Below are 27,666 nucleotides of genomic sequence, written 5' to 3'. Positions count from 1 at the left end.
TTTGGGATTGGAAGAATGGGATGTGGGTTGGATGTGGACCCAGTTAGCCTAACCAGATGAGTTTTAGAGCGGAATTTGGGACTATGAAATTGTATTCCCTCATAATGCCTGGCTCAGCAACTGGAGCCAGCATATTGTAACTATTTGACTAACTTACTGGTTGAACGAATGAATGCATGAGTAAAGATAGCATGTCCCAGTGGTTAAGACCATCAACATTGGACCATAAATATGTAGTTTTATGGCTCTGAGCAAGTGACTTTCCTTTTCGTATCATCAATTTCCTTAGCCACAAAATAAAAGTAGGAGTAGTCCCTATATCATGTTAGTGCATGCTCACTCAGTCATGTCCAACTCTTTGGGACCCCATGTGCTGTAGCCCACCAGGCTGCTCTAGAGGCCCATGAAATTTTCCAGGCAAGACTACTGGAGTGGGTTGCCATTTCCTGTTTCGATGATCTTACCAAACCAGTGATCAAAGCCAAAGATAAAAGAACCTAGTGGAGAAGGCAATGGCAACTCACTCCAGTACTCTTGCCTGGAAAATCCCATGGATAGAGGAGCCTGGTAGGCTGCAGTCCATGGGGTCACACAGAGTCGGACACCACCGAGCAACTTCACTTTCACTTTTCCTTTCACGCATTGGAGAAGGAAATGGCAACCCACTCCAGTGTTCTTGCCTGGAGAATCCCAGGGACGGGGGAGCCTGGTGGGCTGCCGTCTATGGGGTCGCACAGAGTCGGACACGACTGAAGCGGCAGCAGTAGCAGTAGCAGCAGTACAGAGTGTGATACAGTTATTGCTCAAAGTATGATAGTTGTTCTTATAAAGAAGCTTAGGATGCAGGTCAGTTCAGTTCAGCTGCTCAGTTGTGTCCGACTCTTTGTGACCCCATCGACTATAGCACGCTAGACTTCCCTGTCCATCACCAACTTCCGGAGCCTGCTCAAACTCATGTCCATCGATTCGGTGATGCCAGTGCAAATCCTATGCGATTGTGGGCATATCACACTGGCATGAACTTGATCTAAGGGTGCTGCAAGCATTCATATGCAAGTCAGTATGTTTGGTCAGTTAGCAAATAGAACATGGAGCACTTAATGGGAGACAAAGAAAGTACCTCTAATGTTGCCATGTGGGAAAAGCTTCTGCTTGGGAATCCAGGGGCTTGTGTTCTAAGACCTACTCTGCCAAGACTCACTTCATAATTTGGGGACGAGTGTTTCCTTTCTTTGGGCTTCAGTCTTCACATCAAAAGTATTGTCCTAGGTCAGATATTGACACTGGCTCAGGCTGGCTTGGCTTCCCCTTCATTCATTCCTTCATCCTGTTGGCCTACACAGTATTTTAGAGCAATTTGAACTGGTTTCCAGCATTAAAAAATTTAGATCTTTCCCATAAAACTTTTTTTTTTGTTTGTTTGTTTTTCCATAAAACTTTTTATTTCCAGATTCTTTTAAAAATAAAACAGTATAGCAATACACGACCAACTCTGCCACATGGCAATGGTTGGCTGGAGCTGCACAGCAACTTTCCCCTTTAGATGGGGCATGGTATTCTAGTTTGCCACAGTCCCCACCACTCTCTGTTACCTCTGTTTGAGGCCTAAAGGCAGTTGCCATTTGTCCTCATACCTGTGATTTTTTTTTCAATGGAGCTAACAGGAAATTAAAATATCACTTGTCTCCATCAAATGTGGAATAATGAAAACTAATGTGGAGGAAAATTATTTAGTATGTAAAAGCATGATGTACAGTGATTGTGTGACTTCTTAATGCCATTCTAGAGAATTTCTAATAAACCTACATAAGGGACATCTGACTTTCTGGGGAAATTTAACTTTGACTAACAATTGACTAGGACTCAGTGATGTTTTTTATAACTCTGTAAAGTTAGAGGTTAGCTTGTAGGAAACTGATAAAGTAAAGTGATTTTTGTATATCCAGTAAAGAACGTAACACCAGAGTTATGGTTTTGTTACTCTGGAGGGAAAGACACAGATTTGGATCTAATTTAGCAGTCATATTTCCTTCTTTCTATTTTTTGGCTGCACAGGATCTTCGTTGTGGCATACAAGTTTCTCTAGTTGCAGACGTGGGATCTTAGTTCCCTGACCAGGGATTGAACCCATGTCCTCTGCTTTGGAAGGTGGATTGTTAACCACTGGACCACCAAGTAAGTCCCTAGCAATCATATTTCAGCATTTCTTTGCCCATTCTAGTGCACGTGTGCCCAGTTGTGTCTGACACTTTCTTTGCTCATCAACTATTCTCAAATTCTTTTCAGGCCATGTCTGTCATACTGCTGTTTCCTTCATTAATGAATAAATAAGCTCACTCTTTATTGGTATGAGAATTATGTTTTTAATCTCTTAGTGGTATTAATCTTTTATCTACTGTGGGAGTTCCAAAGATTTTTCATTAGTCATTTGTTGTTAATTTTACTTATAATTTTTAAATGAAATTTACTCATGCGAAGAGTTGACTCATTGGAAAAGACTCTGATGCTGGGAGGGATTGCGGGCAGGAGGAGAAGGGGACGACAGACGATGAGATGGTTGGATGGCATCACTGACTCGACGGACGTGAGTCTGAGTGAACTCCGGGAGTTGGTGATGGACAGGGAGGCCTGGCGTGCCACAATTCATGGGGTCGCAAAGAGTCTGACATGACTGAGCGACTGAACTGAACCGAGGTTTAAAGTATATACAAGAAAATTCCACGTTTTAACACAAGGCCACTGATTTCTGATAAATGTATACACTCAGGTGACTATCACCTCAATCAAGATATGTAGCATGACAAAGAAATATATATATGAGCACGACAATTATATTTGTAACAATTTGAGAATTGCTATTTTAGATTGTAGAAAGAGGGACACGCCCTTTTCAGAAAAGTAGGTATTTATTTGCAGGCAAGAAAAACAGTCTTCAATAGTCTCTATCAAAGAAGGCTACAATTTAACATATATTTGGAAACAGCCTCCTACTTTCTTGGTTTTGTTTTTTTTTTCCTATCTAGTGAACTCCTGTACCAGATGTTCCCTAAAGATACTTCTGCTTCTGATTTATGAAGACTCAGCTACTTGTCTCTCAAGGCCTACATACTACTGCCCCAAATGGCAGTGAGCAGAGGCTTCTGAGATCATTTCAGGAGAGTGAAACAAACAAGATAATACATCAACTACAAACAACCTCAAGATTCATGGGAAGTGGGGCTTGACATGAACAGAGCTGAAGAGCCCAGGATGACTATTAAACATAACTAATGGCTTTTCTGCATCAGAATTTCCTGCCTCAAATCCCAAGCAAAAGATCAAGAGAAACAGGCTAGCTTTTCAACTGCTAAATTCTCTCAGTAACTCTCTCAGGTAAAATTATTCCAGGAGCTTTGGCCTGCCCCCAGTTTCTTTCCTTTTGAAGTACTGGTTTTCCATTAACAAGGGAGCCTTGCAAAATCAAACACTCCGTGATCAGACATTTCATAGTCTACAATGGGGGCCCAGCTACTCTCAGGTCAAAGTTGGATTTCTTTCTTTTCTAAAAAAATTGTCTTCCTTGGATCTTAATTGTGGCATGTGGGATCATCATTTGGGTGTGTGGATTCTAGTTTAGGGGGCACCTGGGCTCCATAAATTGTGGCATGTGGAATCTTAGTTCCCATCAGGGATGGAACCCATGTTCCCTACATTACAAGGCAGATTCAAATTACACGAGGAATAAACAACAGAAAATAACAAACCAAAAATGAGAGAGGAAAGAGATTTATTTATTTAGAACGAAGGATCACAAAGAAAATTGTGGGAGAAATCTTGCAATTACAATTTGTAATTTTAAAAAGCTAACAACACAAACATTATGAAATCCAGAGATGAAGCCCTAATTTTCTTAAACACCTCTATTTTTTCTTTTGAAAGGCTTGACTTTGATCACTTCTTTATATAACAATTTTGTATCATTTTCCACAATTTTAATGGAAAGACAATTTAGTTTTTCCTCCAGCATATCAAAGCAAAATTTTTTTACTATAATTTAGAAAAGTTCCGTCAGACTTCGCAATTCTTTTTTAGTAACGTCATGAACTGACCTGGAAAAGTTCAGTTTTCATTCCAATCCCAAAGAAAGGTAATGCCAAAGAATGCTCAAACTACCGCACAATTGCACTCATCTCACACGCTAGTAAAGTAATGCTCAAAATTCTCCAAGCCAGGCTTCAGCAGTACATGAACCGTGAACTTCCAGATGTTCAAGCTGGTTTTAGAAAAGGTAGTGGAACCAGAGCAATTTGCCAACATCTGCTGGATCATCGAAAAAGCTAGAGTTCCAGAAAAACATCTATTTCTGCTTTATTGACTACATCAAAGCCTTTGACTGTGGATCACAATAAACTGTGGAAAATTCTGAAAGAGATGGGAATACCAGACCACCTGACCTGCCTCTTGAGAAACCTATATGCAGGTCAGGAAGCAACAGTTAGAACTGGACATGAAACAACAGACTGGTTCCAAAAAGGAAAAGGAGTACATCAAGGCTGTATATTGTCACCCTGCTTATTTAATTTATATGCAGAGTACATCATGAGAAACGCTGGGCTGGAAGAAGCACAAGCTGGAATCAAGATTGTCGGGAATCAATAACCTCAGATATGCAGATGAAACCACCCTTATGGCAGAAAGTGAAGAGGAACTAAAAAGCCTCTTGATGAAGGTGAAAGAGGAGAGTGAAAAAGTTGGCTTAAAGCTCAACATTCAGAAAACGAAGATCATGGCATCTGGTCCCATCACTTCATGGCAAATAGATGGGGAAACAGTAGAAACAGTGTCAGAATTTATTTTGGGGGGCTCCAAAATCACTGCAGATGGTGACTGCAGCCATGCAATTAAAAGACGCTTACTCCTTGGAAGGAAAGTTATGACCAACCTAGATAGCATATTGAAAAGCAGACATATTACCTTGCCAACAAAGGTCCGTCTAGTCAATGCTATGGTTTTTCCAGTAGTCATGTACGGATGTGAGACTTGGACTGTGAAGAAAGCTGAGCACCAAAGAATTGATGCTTTTGAACTGTGGTGTTGGAGAAGACTCTTGAGAGTCCCTTAGACTGCAAGGAGATCCAACCAGTCCATCCTAAAGGAGCTCAGTCCTGGGTGTTCATTGGAAGGACTGATGCTGAAGCTTGAACTCCAATACTTTGGCCACCTCATGAGAAGAGTTGACTCATTGGAAAAGACCCTGATTCTGGGAGGGATTGGAGGCAGGAGGAGAAGGGGATGACAGAGGATGAGGTGGCTGGATGGCATCACTGATTCGATGGACATGAGTTTGAGTGAACTCCGGGAGTTGGTGTTGGACAAGGAGGCCTGGCATGCCGCGATTCATGGGGTCGCAAAGAGTCGGACACGACTGAGCAACTGAACTGGACTGAACTGAACTGAACGTCATGAACATTTTGAGAATTACCAAAGTTGAGGGCAACCTGTATCAAATTTTTGTCATATACTAACTAAGATTTTGGGAAATTTGAAGCTTTCTAGTTGCCCTGCTGCTGCTGCTAAGTCGCTTCAGTCGTGTCCAACTCTGTGCGACCCCATAGACTGCAGCCTACCAGGCTCCTCCATCCACAGGATTTTCCAGGCAAGAGTACTGGAGTGGGTTGCCACTGTCTTCTCCTGCAACTGCATAGTGATACACTAATTCAAACTTACTGCTAAGGGGGAAAAACACCATTTAATGAGACATGAAGACAAAGCACAAACCCGACTAAGGGGACACACGCTGTGGACCACAGCACTGCTATGACCAGATTACCCTTAAATACTTATTTCATTGAGAACCCGCAGTGATCACAGCGGGTGGTAGGTGTACGTTACACACGGAGGGTCAACATTAACTATTCACAGAAGAGCATCACATAAACATATCCTATTAAGCTCCAACGTTCCCAACAAGATTTCCTCTAGCTGAATCCCAAACGCCACTAGACACAAGGGGAAATGTGATGGGAGGATAGATCGGAATAGAAAGAAGTTCTAACCGACTGCAATAAAAACATTACTCTTAAAAAATTTTCAAAACCATATGACTATGTGAGCACGGTGCTGGGTACCCTCCTTAAGCCAACGAAGAGTTCCGGGGACTCGACGGGCCCTTTAAGCTTAAGCTTAGTTCCATGATGGTATCACCTTTTGGTAACCGACGACGCAAAGCAAGAACGCACAAGGAGCTGGGCCGAGGCACTGATGTTGTAATGGCTAAACTAAGGCTCTTCACCCACACACCGGTTTGTGTTGGTCTGTTTTATAACCCTGTCCCTGACTCTAGGGTTTCATTAGGACTCGAACTCATTCAAACGCCCGGTTGTGAACACCCCTCACAGCGTGCAGCGCGGTAGGCGAGGGTGGGTCCTAGGACTTCCTCCTCCCCCCACAGCTGGCTTCATCTTTGCCTGCTCCAACATTAATGTCCACAGTTGGGGGCGCGGGGGCTTTTCTCAATACCTTCGCACTGAACTGGACTAAACCTCCATTTTTACACTCGGTTAAGTTTAGACTTTGGCGAGCAGAACATGTGAAGACCTTTTTTTCGCCTCAGGCAAACCTCTAGCACCTAAATCCACATTCAGGCCCCCATAGCCAAGTGACCCATCTCGCGAGAGGACGGCCGAGGGCGTGGTCAACCATCCTTTGAGAGGGATTACTTCTGGTTTCTCTTTGCCCATTCTTTATTACCCTGAGATACTTAACGTTATTATTTATAAAATTTTGCAAGCACTGTAGAATCGCCTTCCTTGTAGAGCCTCTATTTGAAGAAGGAAGATAATGGTGTTTACTTGCGCCCTTCCCAACATGGCTACCTCAGCTTGCCGGCGGCCCCAGAAAAGCTTCCGGTTTCCCGGCGGCCTCCAGGGAGGTTGGACTTCCGGCGCCCAGACGGAGGAGAGGCCTGATTTTTCTGCTCTCTCCAGGCTGGGCTTGCGGCCGCCGCAGCCATGTCGTACCCCGCTGATGATTATGAGTCTGAGGTAACTTGTCCTTGAGGTGTGCCGGTCTCCGTCACAGGGGCAGGGCTTTTGGGATACTGACCCCCAAGGGGAAATGGTGTCTGCGCCTCTCTGGGAGGCCCTGCCGGCCTCGCCGCGTGCGCGTACTCATGCTGCTGCCACTCACAGCTCCGGACTCCAAATCAGCTGGGTCTCGGCCGCCCACCTCGTGTGTCCGGTCCCCTCGTTCTCTCCTTTTCAAGCCCGGGGGCCGAGGCTGGAGATAAGGGGTTCTGTGTTTCTATAACTGAACTCTGATTTCTTATGATTTGGGCTCAGTTCCGTCAAACCGCGCTGATTCCCACAGCCTCTTGTGCTTTGCTCTTCCGTATTGCAGCCGTAACGAGGTATTGTCATTGCCTATTTATTCTCCCTTTTCTCACAGGCACATGAGTCGCTCAAAAGCAGGGACTGTGTCTTGTTCGTCTTTGTGTCTTTTCAGTTCAGTTCAGCCGCTCAGTCGTGTCCGACTCTGCGACCCCACGGACTGCAGCACACTAGGCCTCCTTGTCCATCACCAGCTCCCGGAGCTTGCTCAAACTCATGTTCCTCGAGTCCGTGATGCCATCCAACTGTCTCATCCTCCGTCGTCCCGTTCTCCTGTCATCAATCTTTTCCAGCATCCAGATCTTTTCCAATGAGTCAGTTTTTCGCATCAGGTGGCCAAAATATTGGAGCTTCAGCATCAGTCCTTCCACTGAATTTTCAGGACTGATTTCCTTTAGGATGGACTGGTTTGACCTTGAAGTCCAAGGGACTCTCAAGAGTCTTCTCCAACACCATGGTTTGAAAACATCAATTCTTCTGGGCTCAGCTTTCTTTATAGTCCAACACTCATATCCACACATGACTACTGGAAAAACCATAGCATTGACGAGACGGACCTTTGTTGGCAAAGTAATGTCTCTGCTTTTTAATATGCTATATAGGCTGGTCATAGCTTTTCTTCCAAGAAGAAAGTGTCTTTTAATTTCTTGGCTGCAGTCACCATCTGCAGTGATTTTGGAGCTCAAAAAAATAAAAGTCTCTCAATGTTTCCATTGTTTCCCCATCTATTTGCCATGAAGTGATGGGACTAGAGGCCATGATCTTTGTTTTCTGAATGTTCAGTTTGAACCCAGTTTTTTCCATTCTCCTCTTTCATCAAGAGGCTCTTTAGTTCTTCTCTTTCGGCCATAAGGGTGGTGTCATTTGCGTATCTGCGGTTATTGATATTTCTTCTGGCAATCTTGATTCCAGCTTGTGCTTCATCCAGCCTGGCATTTCACATGATGTACTTTGCATATAAGTTAAATAAGCAAGGTGACAATATACAGCCTTGATGTACTCCTTTTCCTATTTGGAGCCAGTCTGTTGTTCCATGTCCAGTTCTAACTGTTGCTTCTTGACTGCATACAGATTTCTCAGGAGACAGATAAGGTGGTCTGGTATTCCCATCTCTTTCAGAATTTTCAACAGTTTGTTGCGATCCATGCAGTCAAAGGCTTTGGTGTAGTCAATAAAGCAGAAGTAGATGTTTTTCTGGAATTCTCTTGCTTTTTTGATGATCCAGTGGATGTTGACAATCCGATCTCTGGTTTCTCTGCCTTTTCTAAATCCAGGTTGAACATCTTCATGGTTCACATACTGTTGAAGCCTGGCTTGGAGAATTTTGATCATTGCTTTTCTAGCGTGTGAGATGAGTGCAATTGTGCGGTAGTTTGAGCATTCTTTGGCATTGCCTTTGTTTGGGATTGGAATGAAGATTGACCTTTTCCAGTCCTGTGGCCACTGCTGAGTTTTCCAAATTTGCTGGCATATTGAGTGCAGCACTTTCACAGCATCATCTTTCAGGATTTGAAATAGCTCAAGTGGAATTCCATCACCTCCACTAGCTTTGTTTGTAGTAATGCTTCCTAAGGCCCACTTGACTTTGTATTCCAGGATGTCTTGCTCTAGGTGGGTGATCACGCCATCGTGGTTATCTGGGTCACGAAGATCTTTTTTGTGTAGTTCCTCTGTGTATTCTTGCCACCTCTTCTTAATATTTTCTGCTTCTGTCTTACTCGCCTTTGTGTCTTTAGGAACCTAGAACGAGCATGTTGGATTCACAGACTGGTGACTGTTTATCTGTGTCTCTTTTGTTAATAGGCTGCTTACGATCCCTATGCTTATCCCGGCGACTATGATATGCACACAGGTGAGTCTACGGGTTTGGCTAGCTGGGTGCTTCTGAGGATTGGCACCTTTTTGAATGTCTCATAGCTGCCTTGATGGGCACCTGTTTAAAACTAGGTGTTGATGATCCAGGTTTGGAGTCAGTTATTAGCTCTCAGCCAAAGGGTGGTACAGAGCCTATTAAACCAGGCTTTTTTCATGGTCCACCTCAAAGTCTTACAAAGTAAGGATGGTTGTCCTGGCTGTGGTTTTCCTTGTTTAAACTATTACCCGAAGAAGAAAATGTTGTTGTGAAAAGTTAAAGTTTAGTTGCTTGCACTGTCATATTGATAGAGAATGGCAGTTGGTTATTTATTTAAAAAATACTAAGTGCCTACTACTTACTTTCTCTTAACCACAGTTCCACCCCCTTCCCGATAACCATCCCAAGTTCTGAGGGTAGACCTGGGTACAAGACAGATAAGGTTCTTCCTGTCATAGACTTTAGATTCTGGTGGGGGCACCAGTAAGCAAATAAATTACTTTAATAATAAAATGAGTAGTGGAAAATGTTGTGAAGAAAGAGACCAGTGGGGATTGGGAGTGACATGGAGAGTGTTTAAAAAGGCATTACACCTAGTTTTATAGACATTTTAGTTTTATGAGAGACCTTGCCCTCTTGTTATGTCATACATAGGGATTTGAAGTGTTTATCATATCCAATCTCTAGGAGATCCAAAGCAGGATCTGGCTTATGAACGTCAGTATGAACAGCAAACCTATCAAGTGATCCCTGAAGTGATCAAAAACTTCATCCAGTACTTCCACAAAACTGTCTCGGACCTAATTGACCAGAAGGTGTATGAGCTACAGGCCAGTCGTGTCTCCAGCGATGTCATTGACCAGAAGGTGTATGAGATTCAGGACATCTATGAGAACAGGTATGGGCCATTGGCTGAAATGATCTCCTACTGGGTGAGACTGGCTGAGTAATACAGTCTGTAGAAGGGGGTGATATTTAATCATTATTGTGTAAAGAGAGTGCCCTAGGGTTTTCTGTGATTCTTTGGGGGTTACAGAGATTATTTTATTGGACTCTATATCCAGAACTTGTACAAGGCCTAAAATAATACCATCAGTATTAATTATAATAGTAATTACATATATGATCAGTATAAATTAGTGTCATGAGTGCTTTTCTTGTATTTACTCATGTACTCTTCACAGCAACCTTGTGAAGTAGGTACCATTGTTTTCCTCCTTTTATAGTTGAGTAAACAAAGCACAGAAGGATTAAGTCACATAGTGGATGTTCTGAGTTTTGAACCTGCACAGTCTGTCACCAGAGCCTAATTTCTAAATTGTGCTGTACAACTTCTCAATGCATGATAGGATGAACAGAGCTCTTGAGTGGTTGCTTCTTAGTTTTTTTGTCTTAGTCGTCCTCCTCCCCACTTTGTTCATGCCGTGTGACTTGTGGGATCTTAGTTCCCTGACCAGGGATCAAACCCAGGCCATGGCAGTGAAAGTGTCAAGTCATAGTCACTGGACCACCAGGGAATTCCTGATTGCATCCTAGTTTTGAGGGCACTGCTTTTGTGTAAAGGGTTTTAGAAGTGAGACAGGTCAGTCAGAGCTGGATAGTCAGCAGAGACTTCAGGAGGAAATAGGGTTGTGAAGCATCTTGGGCATCAGTGTTTGGGTTGGATGCTCTAGGGCTGTTGCGGCATCAAACTGCAGCAAATACCGTTGCTGCCGTGTTTGGAGAAGAGCACTCTCGGAAGTGGAAAGAGGGGAAGCTGAGGGAGGTATGTGGGGGTGTCTGAAAGGTAGTCCTCAAGTCAGGGAACAGTGAGCAGTGAAATACAACTCCAGAGTTCATGATACAAGAGCAGGAGATGATCTTGAAGAGCTTGGTGGTTGCCTAATTGATGTAAAAGAAATGTTTCACTGTGTTAAGAAAGGTTGGGGTGCAGAGTTGGGTTGAGGAAAGTTACAGAGTTGGAGGCTCTGGCCCTGGCTCTGTTTCTGTGACTTCTTCCCTTTACTGAGCTTGGGTACTTATCTATAAAATGTGACAGATCTCTAAAACTGATCCTTCCTGTTCAGATCCTTCCTGTTTTGGACTTATGGAGTATTTCTGTTTGGTTTTCAGCTGGACCAAGTTGACTGAAAGATTCTTCAAGAATACACCTTGGCCTGAGGCTGAAACCATTGCTCCGCAGGTTGGCAACGGTAGGTGTCCTGGGTGCTGGATGGGATCCTATGACTGGAAGTCATTAGAAAGTTCAGAATGGTCTGTGTCTGTTTTGTTCTTCATTTTATTTCCCCAGGGTTTGGTGCATAGTGTATGTAACTTGTTGAATGAAAGCTGAATAAATGAAAAGAGGACAGATTTTTCATATGTGGTGAATGCTGAAAGTGAGATTTTTGTTTTGACTGATTTCTTTTTCCCTGTGTAATTTTTGGGGTCATTACAGTTGCTCCAGAGTGGGCTTTCTGACCTCCTCACATTTCACTTTCTGATGGAGTCTTTCATATATGGTGTAAAGTGTTAAGATCATGGCATCTGGTCCCATCACTTCATGGGAAATAGATGGGGAAACAGTGGAAACAGTGTCAGACTTTATTTTTGGGGGCTCCAAAGTCACTGCAGATGGTAAGTGCAGCCATGAAATTAAAAGATGCTTACTCCTTGAAAGGAAAGTTATGACCAACCTAGATAGCATATTCAAAAGCAGAGACATTACTTTGCCAACAAAGGTCCGTCTAGTCAATGCTATGGTTTTTCCAGTAGTCATGTATGGATGTGAGAGTTGGGCTGTGAAGAAAGCTGAGCTCCAAAGAATTGATGCTTCTGATCTGTGGTGTTGGAGAAGACTCTTGAGAGTCCCTTAGACTGCAAGGAGATTCAACCAGTCCATTCTAAAGGAGATCAGTCCTGGGTGTTCATTGGAAGGACCGATGCTAAAGCTGAAACTCCAGTACTTTGGCCACCTCATGTGAAGAGTTGACTCATTGGAAAAGACTCTGATGCTGGGAGGGATTGGGGGCAAGAGGAAAAGGGGATGACAGAGGATGAGATGGCTGGATGGCATCACCGACTCGATGGACATGAGTTTGAGTGAACTCTGGGAGTTGGTGATGGACAAGGAGGCCTGGCATGCTGCAATTCATGGGGTGGCAGAGTCGGACACGATTGATCGATTGAACTGAATTGAACTGAACTGAAAGTAGGAAGAGCCAACCTCATTCTTTTGCATGTGGATACCCAGTTTTTCCAGTACCAGTTTTTGGAAAGACTTTTTTTTTCCATTAAATTGTCCTGACACTCTTTTTGGAAATTAGTAATCATGTAAGGTTTACTTCTGGACTCTCAACTTGACTCCATTGATCTTTTATGACTGTACCAACCACACTGTCTTAATGATTATGGCTTTGGACAGTTTTGAAATTGGGAAGTATAAGTCCTCCAACTTTGTTATTTTTCAAAATTGCTTTGGGTCTTCTGTGTCCCTTGAATTTCCATATTAATTTTAGGATCAGCTTGTCAGTTTTGGGATCAGCTTGGATTTTGATAGAGGTTGTGTTGTATCTGAGTATCAGTTTGAGAGAACCTCAGTTTGAGATTCTAACATTCGTCTCCAGTGGAGTCACATGGATTGTACTTCATTCCTTGAGCAAGGAGTTGTGATACCATGTGTGACCATAGTTGTCTACCATAGCAGCTCATTACAAACTCAACATGTACTGAAATTCCAGACTCCCAGAAGGAAAGCAGGTATTCAGTATAAAACATGTTGTTTGCACAGTTTAAGGACACCAGCCCTATCAGGTTGGTGGGAACCCTTCTGAAACCTGGGTTCCCAGATGCTGGTCAAGGAGCAGCTTTACTAGCAGGCCTAAGGATAATAGTCTCAGACCTGTATGTGAACTCTGCACAGCATCAGTATCTGAAGAGCATCCGCACATCTTTCTTTTTCATGGTTGCATCGTATCAATAGGATAAATTCCTTAAAATAGGATGTCTAAGTCAAAGATCCCCTTGCACGTGCAATTTCAATAGTTAAAAGTCATGTTATCTTCCTTGGAGCTATTATTATGTCCTGGTTAAGCAACTGGATGGCAGCAATAACTAAATGGTGAAGGGATATGGGCCTGAATGAGGTTAAGATGAATTTGAAAGAGTAAAATGGGAAATGAATTTTCTCGTTGCTTGTATTCTTGGAGTGTGAGTGTTAGACGTTTGATGTTTAATCTCTGAAATCACATTGACCCTGTTACTTCCCACCAAGGGCTAAAACTGAGTAGTAGTTCAGTGGATTCCTAAAGCATCCCTCTGCCATCTCTTTCAGATGCTGTCTTCCTGATTTTATACAAAGAATTATACTACAGGCACATATATGCCAAAGTCAGTGTGAGTATCTAAATGTTACTAGCAGTTTTTAAACTCTCTGCCATTTTTGTCCCTGGAACACAATTGCTAGTTTAATTTCTCCACCTCGAATAGTTCTCCTTGACTGGGCTCGGGCAGGTGGTGGTTTCACTGGAAGAGCGTTTACTGTATTAGGCACTTTACCTTCATAATCTTATTTTTCAGAGAGATCAAATACCTTGTCAGACCCCATGGTTAGTAAGCTGTGGGACTAAGACTCCAAGGCAGTGTTCTTCCTAATCCATCAAAAATACACTGTTCATCATGTTGTTCCCCAGCTCAGACATCTTCAGTGGTTCTCATTTACCAGCAGCATAAAGTCTAGCTCCGGGGTCAGCAGCCTTCTATGTACAGAGGCAGTTAGTAAGTATTTTGGGCCTCTTCAACACTCTGTTCACCTCTGTAGTAGCCACGGACAGTGAGTACACATAGCTGTGTTCCAGGGGAGCTTTTTATTTACCGAAACAGGTGATGGTGGATTTGCTGAACCCCTGGCTTAATTCTTGTTTGGCCCTAAAAGACCTCTGCATTTCTGGCCCATTGAAGCCCAGTGTAGCATTGTCTGCCTTACTCCCCAGCCCTCAAGCACCATACACATCTCTTTGCCTCTGTTAGTCCTCTATTTTTCCTGAAGCATGTTCCCCTTGCTCCTCTGCTTGCCAGATGTGCGTACCTGATGTCTAAAGGTCAGTTAAGGTTTTTGGCATAAAATTTGACCCTTAGGGTCAGATACTCAGGATCGCTTTGAACTGCTCTAGCACTTACTGTCTTCCCTATCACTGGAGTGCTCTTTACGTGCTAACAAGGGGGGAGCAGACGTCAGTTCTCATGTATGTTTGACCCTTGAGCAACATAATTTAGAACTGTGTGGGTCCACTTACATGCAGATATTTTCAGTAAATATACTGCAGAGTTGACTCTGCAGATAATGGAAAAACCAAGTGTATGGAGGGCCGACTCTGTGTCATACATAGATTTTTGACCGGAGGGTTGGCACCCCTGACCTGCATGTTTTCAAAGGTCAGCTGTATTTGTCTTCAGCTGTCAGTGGCAGGCCATGAGTAGAGTCCGTTAGGTTAAATGTGTCCTCCTGTCTTCTGCTTTCTTTACAGGGAGGACCCTCCTTGGAGCAGAGGTTTGAATCGTATTACAACTACTGCAATCTCTTCAACTACATTCTTAGTGAGTCTGAGGTTATGATGAAACCTAATATTTGTCTTCATCTCTTTTTAACAGGATTTTAACATGCAGGTGGGAAGAGGGGAGGTCTTGAGATTCATAGTCCTTTTAAGAGAGAAATTAAAAATTGTGTTCTGCAACCTTGCTGAATGGGCATAGTCATTGACTTGAGTCTGACTTTTCTGTGGTCTTCTGCATAGATGCTGATGGTCCTGCTCCCCTTGAACTCCCCAACCAGTGGCTCTGGGACATCATCGATGAGTTCATCTACCAGGTAGCTGGCCAGCCTTGGGTTAATTTGGAATATTCAATAACTGGTCCAAACAAAGAACAGCTGTTAACTGTTGTTCGTGTTATTAAAAAGATACAGGGACACTCTCCATCCCCCTTCTGATGTCTGTGTCAGAAGCTTTTTCTGTCCTTTTTCACTTTAATAAAACTCTGCTACACACACAGAAAAAGATACATAATATAAAACCGTCTCAGCATAGTGAGAAATAACCCTGTCACATTGAACTCCATGTCGTGGTTTTCTGAAGAATTCAGTGAGATCTGAGAGCTCCATTCTGAACTTGGAAGTTGAGCTCCAGACTTCCAACACTTTGTTGTCTGACCTTGAGAGGTGGTCTGATAGGAAGAACACAGGTTTCCTAGGCTTTGGAGTCAGCTAGAAGTGGGGTCTTGCGGGTTGTGGCCAGCTGGTGGCTCTGTAGCAGTAACATGTTTTTTCAGCTTTCTGAGCCTCACTTGCGTCACTTACGGGTCAGGAAGTTTTTATATCTTGATTGTGGTGGTGGTGATGTGAGTATATTCTGGATTAGAGTAAAACGGGACATTTTTATCAAAGGGGAAATATTACCTAAGAGTACTGTTACTAAAAAAAGGAAGTCGAACTTGGGGAAAATTTTTTTTCTTGTGTTTTACTGAGATAACATAGCCCTTAGTGGGTATTTCAGGAAAAATCGGTTTGTTAATAAAGCTCTTATTCGAACTCCATGAATCAAAGAGACTCTAAATACAAAGTGCTGATGCGTTGTAATTGGAGAGCTGAGGAAACCTTCCTAGGCCCTTTGAGAAAGAGGCTTCTTGCTCGATAGGCTTCAGTGCCTTTGGGCAGTGAAGGCCGCAAAGCACACCGGCTTTGTTTGCCTTCTCTGGCTCCTTGGCTTGTTCTGTTGTTTGTAATTTATTTATTTGGCTTTATCTGCTGTTAGTTGCAGTTCATGGCATCTCCACTGTGGCATGCAAACTCTTAGTTGAGGCATGTGGGATCTAGTTCTCTGACAAGGATCAAATCCAGGCCCCTGCTTTGGGAGCTGGAGTCTTAGCCACTGGGCCACGAGGGAAGTCCGTCCCTTGGCTTGTTACTTAGCATAATTTTAGAAGGTTGGCCATCCTGTTGGCTCACAGCAAGTCAGAGTCTGTGTTAAGGTTCTTCATCCGACTAAAGATAATCCTAATTCCCTGGCTTAACTGGTGCTCTATTAATGGGTTTAAGTGCTCTCACTTCTAACAAAGACTCCCACTATGGGCTAGGTGTGATTCCTCCGGCCAGTCTTTGTGAGAAGTGAGAGTGCTATAAGCCTCTTAAGAAAATGCCAGCTATACCTCATGGGGTGAGTGGCTCCTCCCCACCACTTGTTCCTTTTTTCTTTAAAAAAAATTTTAAAAATGTTTTTTTTCTCTTTATTCCCCACCACTTTCATTTATTTGTATTGATATAGTAATATATGAATTTGTTATTACTGAGTTTTTTTTAAACTACAGATTAAGTGAAAGTGTCTTCCTGCCTTACCTTTGCAGAGATATCAATTAGTATCTGCAAAGATAATCAGCGTATAAAGGCCTGCCTTATTCTTTTGTGCAATCCACATGACGTACCACTCTTCTGGTCTATGTGCTACACATAAGTCTGTTTCTGGAGATGACTGGAAGTAGAGTTGTTGGCTGAAGGATATTTGCTTCTTAAATTGTTTTAAATCAGGTTTATAGAGTCATAAATTGCACACAATAAAACATACCAATTTTAAGAATATAGTTGAGATCTGACAAATATATTGGAGAAGGAAATGGCAACCCACTCCAATATAACCACAATCAAGATATAAAACATTTTAGTCACTTCGAATTTTAATAAATAGTGATTACTGCCCTCAAAAGGCTGTGTCAAATATACTACTACTATCAGCATTATTAGAAAACAAGTTTTCTGTATTGGATGTTATTGGTCTAATTTTTGTCAATTTGGTAGGTAATCATTTTAATTTACATTTCTCTGAAAAGATTGAGCATTTTCTCTACTAACTGACCAGGCCTGTTCAAAGTAATTATCAGTATTCTTTGCCTGTTTTTCTGTTGGCTGATCTTCCTCTTTTTGGCTTAATGAGAATTCCTTCTACATTCTGGATACTATTCTTTGTTTATTGTAAATTTAGAAACGTTTTCTCCTGCCTTCTTAGAGGAAGATGATATTTTAAAGTTGAAGAGTGATCTTAGGTCATCTAGAACTTAGCTTCTAGGTCACTGGAACCTGTGTTTGGAAACCAGGTTCTAGTGGCCAGCGCTGTGATGCCCAGAGACATTAAGTAACTTTAGGCTGTGTTTGACTCCAAATTGAAAGTTTTCTTTTTCCCACTACTTGTCATTTTAGAGATATTTACTTCGCTGTGGAATAAGTAATATAGTAATGAACAAAATTCACAGCTTAGTCAAAGACGGCTTTCAGAGAACCAGTAGTGAGCGCGCAGATTGCTGTAGCGGAAGTGACAGCCGCAGCGCTGTGCGCTTGTGCCGTCCCTTTGGGTTTTACGCCCCTGCCACATCGTTCCCTTCTTCCTCAACAGTTTCAGTCATTTAGTCAGTACCGCTGTAAGACCGCCAAGAAGTCAGAGGAAGAGATCGACTTCCTTCGCTCCAATCCCAAAATCTGGAATGTTCACAGTGTCCTCAATGTCCTTCACTCCCTAGTGGACAAGTCCAACATCAACCGGCAGCTGGAGGTGTACACGAGCGGAGGTGAGCGCTGCCCGCCGTCGGTTCCTCAGGCATAGCGGCGTGGGTAGGAGGAGCCGCCGTCTTTCGGGTGACGGGCTGCTCCTCTGGTGTCTGGGGATGAATAGGAGCTAAGTGCTGATTTGGAGGCTGCTGGGCTTGGCCATCTGTTGGCTGACAGAATGAACCAGTACTTCCTAAGAGCTGTGTTTGTAAACACTTCTGCTGCCTCTCCAGGACCTTTGTTTAGATAAGCACTTCTCAAACATTTTGGTATGAGGACCACTTGACACTCTAAAAGATTGAGAATCCCAAAGTTGATCTCTATAAGCATTTTGTTCCAGTGAGAAGAGTGGAGGTTTTGCAAACCTCTTTAAATGTGGCTTTGTGGAAGAGTGCTGGAGGAGTCTTCTGCCTCTTCCTTCAGTTTGTGGCAAGACGCTGCTCTGGTTGATGTATCTGAGGGGAATCTGGCCTCACACAGATATTTAATTGGGACAGGGAAGAGAAACTTTGTTTAACAGCCTTTTTGCATAGCCCAGCTCTTCTCTGATTCTACACCAGAACTTGACCATGGTAGTTTCTGTAGGTTCGTTGCAATGTAGAATCTGAAACCTTATCAGTCAACTTTTACTTTGTTATGTTAAGGTTTACTAGTCTCTCCTGCAGCCTGAGTGAATTTTTTTTATCCATGCATGATGTTGTAAAATGAGCTAGCAAGATTTTCTGAAAGTTGACACATTTTATTATACAGTTTTTTGAAACCACATCTGTTACTTTGACCATCAACCTCATCAGATAAGTCCTTATTTTGGGAAGCTGTTGTTCATAGTAGTTTTATGAACTACTAGTAGATAGACGTTTTATGAAATTCTAATTTTTACTTAAAAGTTGATAAATTCATTGACACTTAACAGACATTGGTATCTTAACAAGTTCGCTGCACTCATTTTTGAGAAAATGTCTGCTAAATACCCATGTCTGAATAGTCATAGTTTGTATATCAGTTGTTCTTTTAAGTAACAGTGGGGTTTTGTGAAGAAAGAGGGGCTGGTTCTTTGATTGCAGGTGAGTGGTGGTCAAGAATACAGTGGTGATGTCGAGTTCGGTGCCACCGTCGGATTGGTGCTAAGCTGCCGGAAGTTTTACTCAAGTTGTTTCTGCACCGTCAGTGCAAATGTCAACCCAGTGAGAAAGGCACGCGGTATCTCATGTTGTGAGGAAGGTAGCTTTGGTCTCATGGACATCCCGAAAGGAGGGGCTTAGTGAGGAGCTCTTATTGATGAGAGGGGTCCTTCTGTGTTCTCAGGTGTGTGCGGGACTGGCACCCGCCCCCGCACCACCAGGTGACTTAACTGGTGAATATAAGATTAGCATAAGGCAGGCGTGCTGCTTCTTCCTGTTCATTCAGAGGCAGAGTTACTTCTTTTGCAGAAAGCTTTGGAGGCTGGCAGTAGGTTAAGAGTTTACTGAGTGACATTGAAGGTTTGGGCCTGCCCTTGTTGCCGTCCTCCCCTGAAGTGTACACTGTCTGTCTGTCTGTCTCTCAGGCGACCCAGAGAGTGTGGCCGGGGAGTACGGACGGCACTCCCTCTACAAGATGCTGGGCTACTTCAGCCTGGTGGGCCTGCTGCGGCTGCATTCGCTGTTGGGGGATTACTACCAGGCCATCAAGGTGCTGGAGAACATCGAACTGAACAAGAAGGTAATTCCGTTTCCTCAGGCCCACATTTGCAGGGCCTTAAGAGAATACCTAATCTATTAGGACAGATTTCAAGGAGAAAAAAATGAGGAATCCTCTCCAGGGAACATTGAGACAAGAATTGGAAAACTACTGCAGGGAAAACCTGAATCTGGACAGGGTGGTTTTCGCTTTGATGCTTAGTAACGTCTCGGATATTCACCACTCCTATTGATACTATTTTCAAATCAGAATGATTAGGCAGATTTTTTACCTTTCAGCTTTCACCAAAGAATTAACAAAATACTTTAAAAGTTCTGAGGTGGTAGAGATAATGGTATGTTAGCAGTGGTTGTTTGCCTCGCCATAGAATCATGATACCTTTTTTGTTTGATGTATGTATCTTATCAGTGTGTTCCTTTATAGGGTTTATTTGGAAAAGCAAGAAAGAATGTAAAAGTGAGGTGTAGAGGATTTTAGAGTTGAAAGAAATTTTAGGGTCATCTGGTCCAGTCTTTTTCTCTTACAGCCAAGGAAATGGAGTCTTCAGGTCACATAATCAGTTAGTGATACAATCTACTCGGAGCCTCCAACTCCAGAGCCAGGGCTTCCTCTGAGTAGTTCAGGGCCTCTGCAGGGATCTCTTGATGCTTCTGCTTTGGCTGACACTAGGCCCCGCCGATTTTTACATCCTAGCTGGGATAAATTGGTTAAGACTCATGGATGCTGCTTCTGCCTCCTTCCACAGAGCATGTATTCCCGTGTGCCCGAGTGCCAGGTTACCACATACTATTATGTCGGTTTTGCATATTTGATGATGCGTCGCTACCAGGATGCCATCCGGGTCTTTGCCAACATCCTCCTCTACATCCAGAGGACCAAGAGCATGTTCCAGAGGACCACGTACAAATATGAGATGGTAAGGAGGCCTCTGACCAGCTGACACACCAGTGCCAACAGTTTTTGGGTAAACCAAAATTTTGCTATTTTGCCTGCTTTTTCAATAGGATGATTTCTTAATGGCTAGCCTATTCTGAGTTTCTTTTGTTACACACATTACTTTGGATCATTAACACCTTGATGATCAGGACAGTAGTGTCTTTTCTTTTACTTTTATCCCCCAGCAGTACTTAGGATGTTCACTGGGCTGTGGGTACTTAAAATCAGTTAGATATGGGTACTGCACTCAAGCAGTTTGCCTGGAGGACTATGGATCCAAAACATGCCTAGAATTGGAATGATGATGTGGGTGATTGAAACACAGGCGTGTGTGCCCAGTCACTCAGTCATGGCCGATTCTTTGAGACCCTGTGTACTGTAGCCTGCCAGGCTCCTCCGTCCGTGGGATTTTCCAGGCAAGAGTACTGGAGCGGGTTGCCATTTCCTTCTCCAGAGGATCTTCCCAATCCAGGGATCAAACCCACGTCGGCAGGCAGATTCTTGATGCTCAGCCACCTGGGAAGCCAGAATTGGGGGGAGGTTTCTAAATAAAGCAGAGGTGTCGAGACTTGGAAGTATGATCATGTAGCAGCCCAGAAAACCAGATGGACTGAAAGGCAGAAGAATAACCAGACTGGGGTGGTAGATTTTGTGATAACCTTTACTAGTCAGCTAAAGTATTTAATCTATATTCTACAGGCGTTAAGTACCATCAGAGATTTCTAGATATTATAAGAAACAATTAAAATATTAAAAAAAAAAAAGATTTCTAGGTGACTTGATCATAATTGGTGTAGGAGGATTGACCTGCCACTGGTACATAGGGTGGACTATGAGACAGAGACGGAGGTACCAGTAAAGAATCCAGGAGACAGGGAGGACTTGGAACTAGACCGGAAGTTCGGTGGAGCTAGAGGGAGGATTGGGAGAGGCATTGGGAAACTCAGCTGCTGGGTGTAAGACAAAGGGAGACGTCAGGAGGTCTGAACAGAGAGCATTTGGGAGGGTACAGGGTCCTTTTCATGGGACCCTGCAGCAGTCTCTCCCCCCAACCCCAGATCAACAAGCAGAATGAGCAGATGCACGCGCTGCTGGCCATCGCCCTCACCATGTACCCCATGCGTATCGACGAGAGCATTCACCTCCAGCTGCGCGAGAAATACGGGGACAAGATGCTGCGCATGCAGAAAGGTGACCCGCAGGTCTACGAGGAACTTTTCAGCTACTCCTGCCCCAAATTCCTGTCGCCGGTAGTGCCCAACTATGACAACGTGCACCCCAATTACCACAAGGAGCCCTTCCTGCAGCAGCTGAAGGTGTTTTCTGACGAGGTGCAGCAGCAGGCCCAGCTCTCGACCATCCGCAGCTTCCTCAAGCTCTACACCACCATGCCCGTGGCCAAGCTGGCCGGCTTCCTGGACCTCACCGAGCAGGAGTTCCGAATCCAGCTTCTTGTCTTCAAACACAAAATGAAGAACCTGGTGTGGACCAGTGGCATCTCCGCCCTAGATGGAGAATTTCAGTCAGCCTCTGAGGTTGACTTCTACATTGATAAGGTATGGCCGGCCCCCCCGCCACCCCGCCAGGCTAGGTTCTCAGGATGCTCCCTGTTCTGTGCATCTGGGACGTATCATTGAACAAAATCAACAAAGATTTCTGCCTTTGTGCTGGTATTCTAGTGTTTAAAAAGTAGGTGGTAAACATCATCATTAAGCAAACCGTGTAATAGTTCAGATGTTGCCCCTTGCTGTGCAGTACTACCAGGTTGGTGGTAATAGAAGCCACAGGTTGCAGTATTAAATAAGATGATCAGGATAGACTTGGTTGGAAAGTGAACTTGCAGCTGAGCCTTGAAGGAGGTGCAGAAATTAGCAAGCAGATACCTGGAGGAAGAGCATCCCAGGCAGAGGGGGCAATTAGAGCAAAAGCCCTGAGGCCAGAGCGAGCCCAGACAGCTGCAGAGCGCTTGGAGTGGGCTGTGAGGAGGCTGTGGTGGGAGATGGGGTGGGAGAAGAAAGGGGGATGGTGCTTTGTAGACTGTTGGAAGTACCTCACTGGATAGGAAGCCATTGTCCTGACTTGTACCACCCTAGCTTGGTGCTAGCTGATTTTGAACTTCTTTTAGGGGAATTATGCAGGACGTGCTCTTTTCTGTCTGACTTCTTTGGCTCGACGTTGTATTTGAGAGAAATCACCGTCCAGCGTTGTCATATGCAGCAGCAGTTTAGTCATGCCTGCTGTGGTGGTCTAACATCTACTGCAGTTACTGACTGCAGCGTTTCCATTCTTCTGCTGGCGGACATTTGGGTGGTTTTGGCAGTTGAACGGTACACATGTGATTTTATAGAGTGGCTGTCAATCGTCCATTTAAGGTTTTTTTTTTTTAATGATATATATGCTTGTATATGCAAAGAGTCATTTCTGGAAAGATGCACAAGCAATATAGTGCATAGAGAAAGGCAGTTTGAGGAATATTGTTCGTGTTTGTTTTTTAATAGTAATTTATTTGGCTACGGCGGGTCGTAGTTGCAGACTGTAGGACCTTCCTTGCGCCATGCAGGATCTTTTGCTGTGGTTCGTAGGCTGCTTTCTAGCTGTGGTGTGGGGCGCTCTGGAGCACACAGGCTCAGTAGTTGTGGTGTGTGGGCCCAGCTGCTCTGCAGGTCGCGGGATCTTGGTTCCCAGACCAGGAATCAAACCTGTGTGCCCGGCCCTGCAAAGCACATTCTTAACCACTGGACACCAGGGTAGTCCCTCCCTGTCAGAGTTTACCTTCAAGTTGAACATTTTAATGTACTTGTGAGTTTTTTTTTCCCCTAAGTTGTTTTAAGTGAGTTTTTCCAGACTTAAAATATGCTGGACTTCTCAAATTGTTCTTTGCAGGAAATATCACCTTCCCCCTGTTTGTTTGCACCGTGTACGTAATACTCAAAAATGAATGGAACGTTCTTTTTTCCCCTCCTCTTTTCTTTCTGGGCTCGTGGTATCTCAGTTCTCCAACCAGGGATTGAACCTGGGTCGTGACAGTGAAAACCCAGAATCCTAACTAGTAGGCCACCAGGGAACTCCCAAGGAAACGTTGTATTCAGACATGTTTGGAACCCTGATAAAGACTAAAGAATCTGTTAAAAGTTAGTGGATCAGTATCTCTCATCTCTTCTGGAATATTCTTAGCCAGTAAGTCTTAGGTATTGTTTCTGTTCTGTTCTCCTTCTGGAATTCTTTAATCCATATTAGACCTCTATCCTTCATGTCTCTTAAACCTTTCTTCCATCTTTTTGTCTCCTCTCTTCTGGATACTTTTGACTAAAAACATCCTGTACCTGTTGATCTATCTCTCCAGCTCTGTTTCTAGCTTTCTCTTAAAAAAAAAAAAAATAATGGTGCAGTGTTTCCATATGTGCTTGGTTATTATTATTATTATTTTACTACATATGGTTCATTGTCCTTGAAAAAATATTTGTTGATATTCTTTGAAGCCAAGGATGAACATCTGTTCCTGTGAAGGGAATTTGTTTTTGCCTCCCCGAGGTGCCTGGGAATATTCTTGGTCCGGGACCACCGTAGACTGAACTCACCAGACTGGGGTTCCTGGGACCAGCTGGGTGACGAGGCCAGGCGGTAGACTGTCAGAAGAATATGTCTCAGAGAGGAGTCTCTTTTATGCTTCTTCCCCCACCCTTGGCAGGCTTTGCTTGGTGTCAGGAGTGGGATGGCAGTTCACTTCTGGATCACCCGTAGCTGAGGATGCAGCTCTTTAGGATCTCAGTGTTACAAGGATGGTCTTCTGTTAGACTGGCCTTCTGCCCAGGTTTTCTAGGATTAACAGATCCCCTCAGTGCAGAAGGGGCTTCTGTGTTTTGCTCGCAGAATGGTTTGTTTTCTCTTAAATGATTCTTCATTCTCTTGTCAGCTCTTTGCTGCTATGAGGCAATTTTTTAAAAAATATCCTACATTTTTGGTTGCTTTCAGAAAGTATAATGTATTTAAGTATAGTTGATTTCCAGCGTTGTGAAGTTGTGTTAATCTGTGCTGTACAGCAGAGGGATTCCGTTACGCATATGTATATATTGCTTTTCATATTCTTTTCCATTATGGTTTATCGCAGAGTGTTGACTATAGTTCCCTGTGCTGCCCAGTAGGACCTTGTTGTTTATCCATCCTGGATATAATAGTTTACATCTGCTAATTCCAAACTCCCCATCCATCCCTCCCACACCCCCATCTCCCTTGGAAACCACGAGTCTGTTTTCTGTATCTGTGAATATAACAACTGCGTTTTAAAATTAACTCTTAGACCCCTGTTCCAACAAAAATAACCAGTCAACACAAAACTTACTTTGAAACTGTCAGATTAAAAAAGTAATCATGTTCAGAAAGCTAATATGTCGTTTGACCCATTCACCTTTGTGGATATTGTGATACTCATCCTTATAAAAGGCAGAAAATCAGCTTAGCACAGCTGAGGTGGGGCTTGAGGGGTGAAAAGGGGAAGAAAGTGTGGTGGTCTAAACATACTACTTTTTGCTGGCAGTTTTTAAAGCTAAAATTAATAACAAACTTTACTGGGTAAAATTCCATGATTAAGTAGTATATTCACCATGTTGGGCAGCCATCTCTGCTCTAATTCCACAACATTTCTGACATCCCGAAAAGGAATCCCTGTCCATTAGCAGCATTCCCATTCTCCTGCCCCCACAGCCCCTGGCAGATCAGTAATTTGCTTTCTTTCTCTCTCTGGATTGGTCTGTTCTTAATATTGTCTGAAAACTAGAATCATGAAATGTGTGGATTTTTGTGTTTAACTGCTTTTATTGAGCATCTTTTCAAGTTTCATCCAGGTTGTAGCAGGTATCAGTGCTTTATTCCTTTTTGTGGCTGAGTAGTATCTCGCGATTTGGACATACCACACTCTGTTTATCCATTCATTAGTTCGTGGGCAGTTGAGCTGTTTTCACATTTTGGTCATTATGGGTAACACTGCTATGAATTTTTGTGAACCTGTTCTCTTGTGTTTATGTACCTAGTTCTAGAATTGCTTGGACAGTTTGGGTAGTTTGCTTTTGGAAACTTACCTTGCTAAACCAGATCCTCTCATTTTAGACTTCATGGCTTTTGGGAGGATTGGTGTTCAGCAGAACTTGGCTATCCCTGCCATGAACAGAATCACCAAAAGTAGAGATGTGTCAGTAGTGAAAGTTTTAAGTTGTGTGGGTTTTGTTTTTTATTGGTGGTGGTGGTGGGAAATTTTGGGGTTTTTTTGTTTGTGCTTTTTGCCATGCAGCTTGATGGATCTTAGTTCCCAAGTCATGTTTTTAAAAATCAAAACCACCTACCCCCTGCAGTGTTGTATCAGCTACTTAAAATTCTGTTTGAATTTATTCCTAATGCCTGACACTCTTGGGCCATATCAGTCACCTGCTACATTCCTTTTAGTGAGCAGACGAACTAGTCCCAGCCATCTCTGGATTGTCTTCTTCCAAGAGTTAGCAAGTTCATTTTTTTTTTTTTCCATTCTTGACTTGAAAAAAATCAAGAGATTCAGGAAGTTCTTGGGTCCTAACCTAGATTATGTAGGAATTTACAAATAGTGCTCAAGAAAATATTTTGAGCTAAAAAATCATTTAAAATCTAAACTAATTTGGAACTTAAAAACAGTATATGAGAATAAAATGTTATGTTTTAAATGTTACTATTGCCAACAGATTCATGGTCATTAAAAAGTCCAGAAAATAAATGAGTTAACATGAAGAAAGTAAAACTCAGCATCTATAAAGAGCGGCTCCCAGCTGTTAATGCCCCCCCATAGATAGGGGTTTATCTGGCACTTAGCACCACTGGTATCTGCAGAGTCCGTCAGTGACTCCTCCTCACTGCACCTCTGTGGTTGCTTTTCCCACAGGACATGATCCACATCGCAGACACCAAGGTCGCCCGGCGCTACGGGGATTTCTTCATTCGGCAGATTCACAAATTTGAAGAGGTGAGAGGTGTGGAGAGTGGTGTGGGGGCTGGAGACAGGAGTTGGGAATGGAATGGGGAGTTTTTAAGTGTTTTATTTCTCATTTCTATTTTCAAGAAAGCCTGAAATTGGCCTTTGAAGTTTCTGAGCTAGACTGGCTGGCTCCTTGGGGTCGGGGGGTGGGGCTGGGCCTGTAGGAGTTGCTGCGTCAGCCTTCTCTGGAGCATCTCTTCCCAAGATCTCTCTCTGCGGGTGGCCGGCTCTCGCCTCCCTCCCTGTTATTTCCTAATATGGGTGGATTCACTGCCTGCTCTTACCCGTCCCTCCCCATCTGGCAGTTAGTTACTCTTCAACTTAGACAGGTCTGGCCAGTCTTTGCAGGCAGGTACCCTGAAGCTCTGTTTTGACAGACCTGGTGCATTCCACGTCCTGCCCTCAGAGAGGCCTTGTGGGTCACTCTTTGTGCCCATAGCTAGAGCCACAGCGTCCTGGTGCTTTGAGTCCTCCAGCAGAGGTCACTGCTGTGCTGTGGGCCATGCTGCTGGACTCCTGCAGGACAGTAACACAGTCCTGGCAAGTCTAGCCACTCTGAGGCCCTTGCCTATCTATAAAATGATTAGAGCAGTATAAGGTGTGTGTTCAGTGTGAAAGGCAGATAGAACAAGCTGCGTGAACTGTGCGGCACTATGAGAGTGTCGGGTGGAGGGCCCACCACTGTGATAGTAGACGCTGTGTTAGTGATGTGATAGTAGACGCTGTGACGGGTCTGCTCGGGAGTGTGGCCTGGGGATCCTGCACGCCGTAGGAAAAGGTTTGGTGAAAAAGCCAGTATCTGACTTTGCTTTTCCTTCCCTTCCAGCTTAACCGAACCCTGAAAAAGATGGGCCAGAGACCCTGAGTATATTCACACTTGACACTACTCAGGAGCTTATTTTGATGTCATTGTAGGGGGTGTTCCTCCACCATGAAGCCTTTACCCAGCTCAGCCATTGGCCAGTCACCTGGGTTGAAGTTTTTTGAATCAAAGACTGAAATGTTTTAAGTAGTTCTTAATAAAGGATCTTCTTTGGAGTCAGATTTGTCTTCTTCTTCTTGTTGGGGAGCATCTGTGAACAAGAATACTATATGTAATTTCCCATGTGTCATGAGATACTATTTCCTGATGCCTTAGTTATTGATGTTTAAATTGAATTACTTAATTCCTGTATTCATAAAGCATTATACAGTATACAGGACAGTTTCATATTTAGTGTCTTATCTGCATCTCAAAGGAATCCTGTGAGCATTAATGACCTGCCGAAAT

The 27,666-nt window shown here is 43.5% G+C and overlaps 1 protein-coding gene and 1 long non-coding RNA gene across 3 annotated transcripts; both read left to right on the top strand.

Moving 5' to 3' along the window:
- The first annotated feature begins 2,116 nt into the window (after positions 1 to 2,116).
- On the top strand, positions 2,117 to 3,275 carry LOC123333060. The gene is made up of 2 exons (XR_006550232.1): positions 2,117 to 2,175; positions 3,024 to 3,275. It is a non-coding gene; the product is annotated as an uncharacterized LOC123333060 (long non-coding RNA).
- Positions 3,276 to 6,880: 3,605 nt separating this feature from the next.
- Positions 6,881 to 27,438, top strand: EIF3L (eukaryotic translation initiation factor 3 subunit L). Of its 2 annotated transcripts, XM_006071372.3 has the most exons (13): positions 6,881 to 7,022; positions 9,171 to 9,219; positions 9,907 to 10,117; positions 11,332 to 11,411; positions 13,532 to 13,593; positions 14,724 to 14,793; positions 14,991 to 15,064; positions 17,634 to 17,805; positions 19,332 to 19,486; positions 20,211 to 20,381; positions 21,460 to 21,957; positions 26,304 to 26,384; positions 27,223 to 27,438. In XM_006071372.3, exons 1-13 carry the CDS (start codon positions 6,990 to 6,992, stop codon positions 27,259 to 27,261), a joined length of 1,695 nt encoding a protein of 564 aa, XP_006071434.1. In that variant the 5' UTR covers positions 6,881 to 6,989; the 3' UTR covers positions 27,262 to 27,438. The 2 variants fall into 2 exon arrangements, with proteins under 2 accessions (XP_006071434.1, XP_044796815.1); XM_044940880.1 differs by lacking the exons at positions 6,881 to 7,022; positions 9,171 to 9,219; positions 11,332 to 11,411 and having other exon boundaries at positions 10,039 to 10,117.
- Positions 27,439 to 27,666: the final 228 nt, after the last annotated feature.

This window comes from Bubalus bubalis, chromosome 4, assembly GCF_019923935.1.
Source record: "Bubalus bubalis isolate 160015118507 breed Murrah chromosome 4, NDDB_SH_1, whole genome shotgun sequence".
NCBI lineage: Eukaryota > Metazoa > Chordata > Mammalia > Artiodactyla > Bovidae > Bubalus > Bubalus bubalis.
This window is presented reverse-complemented; position numbering and strand designations above follow the sequence as displayed.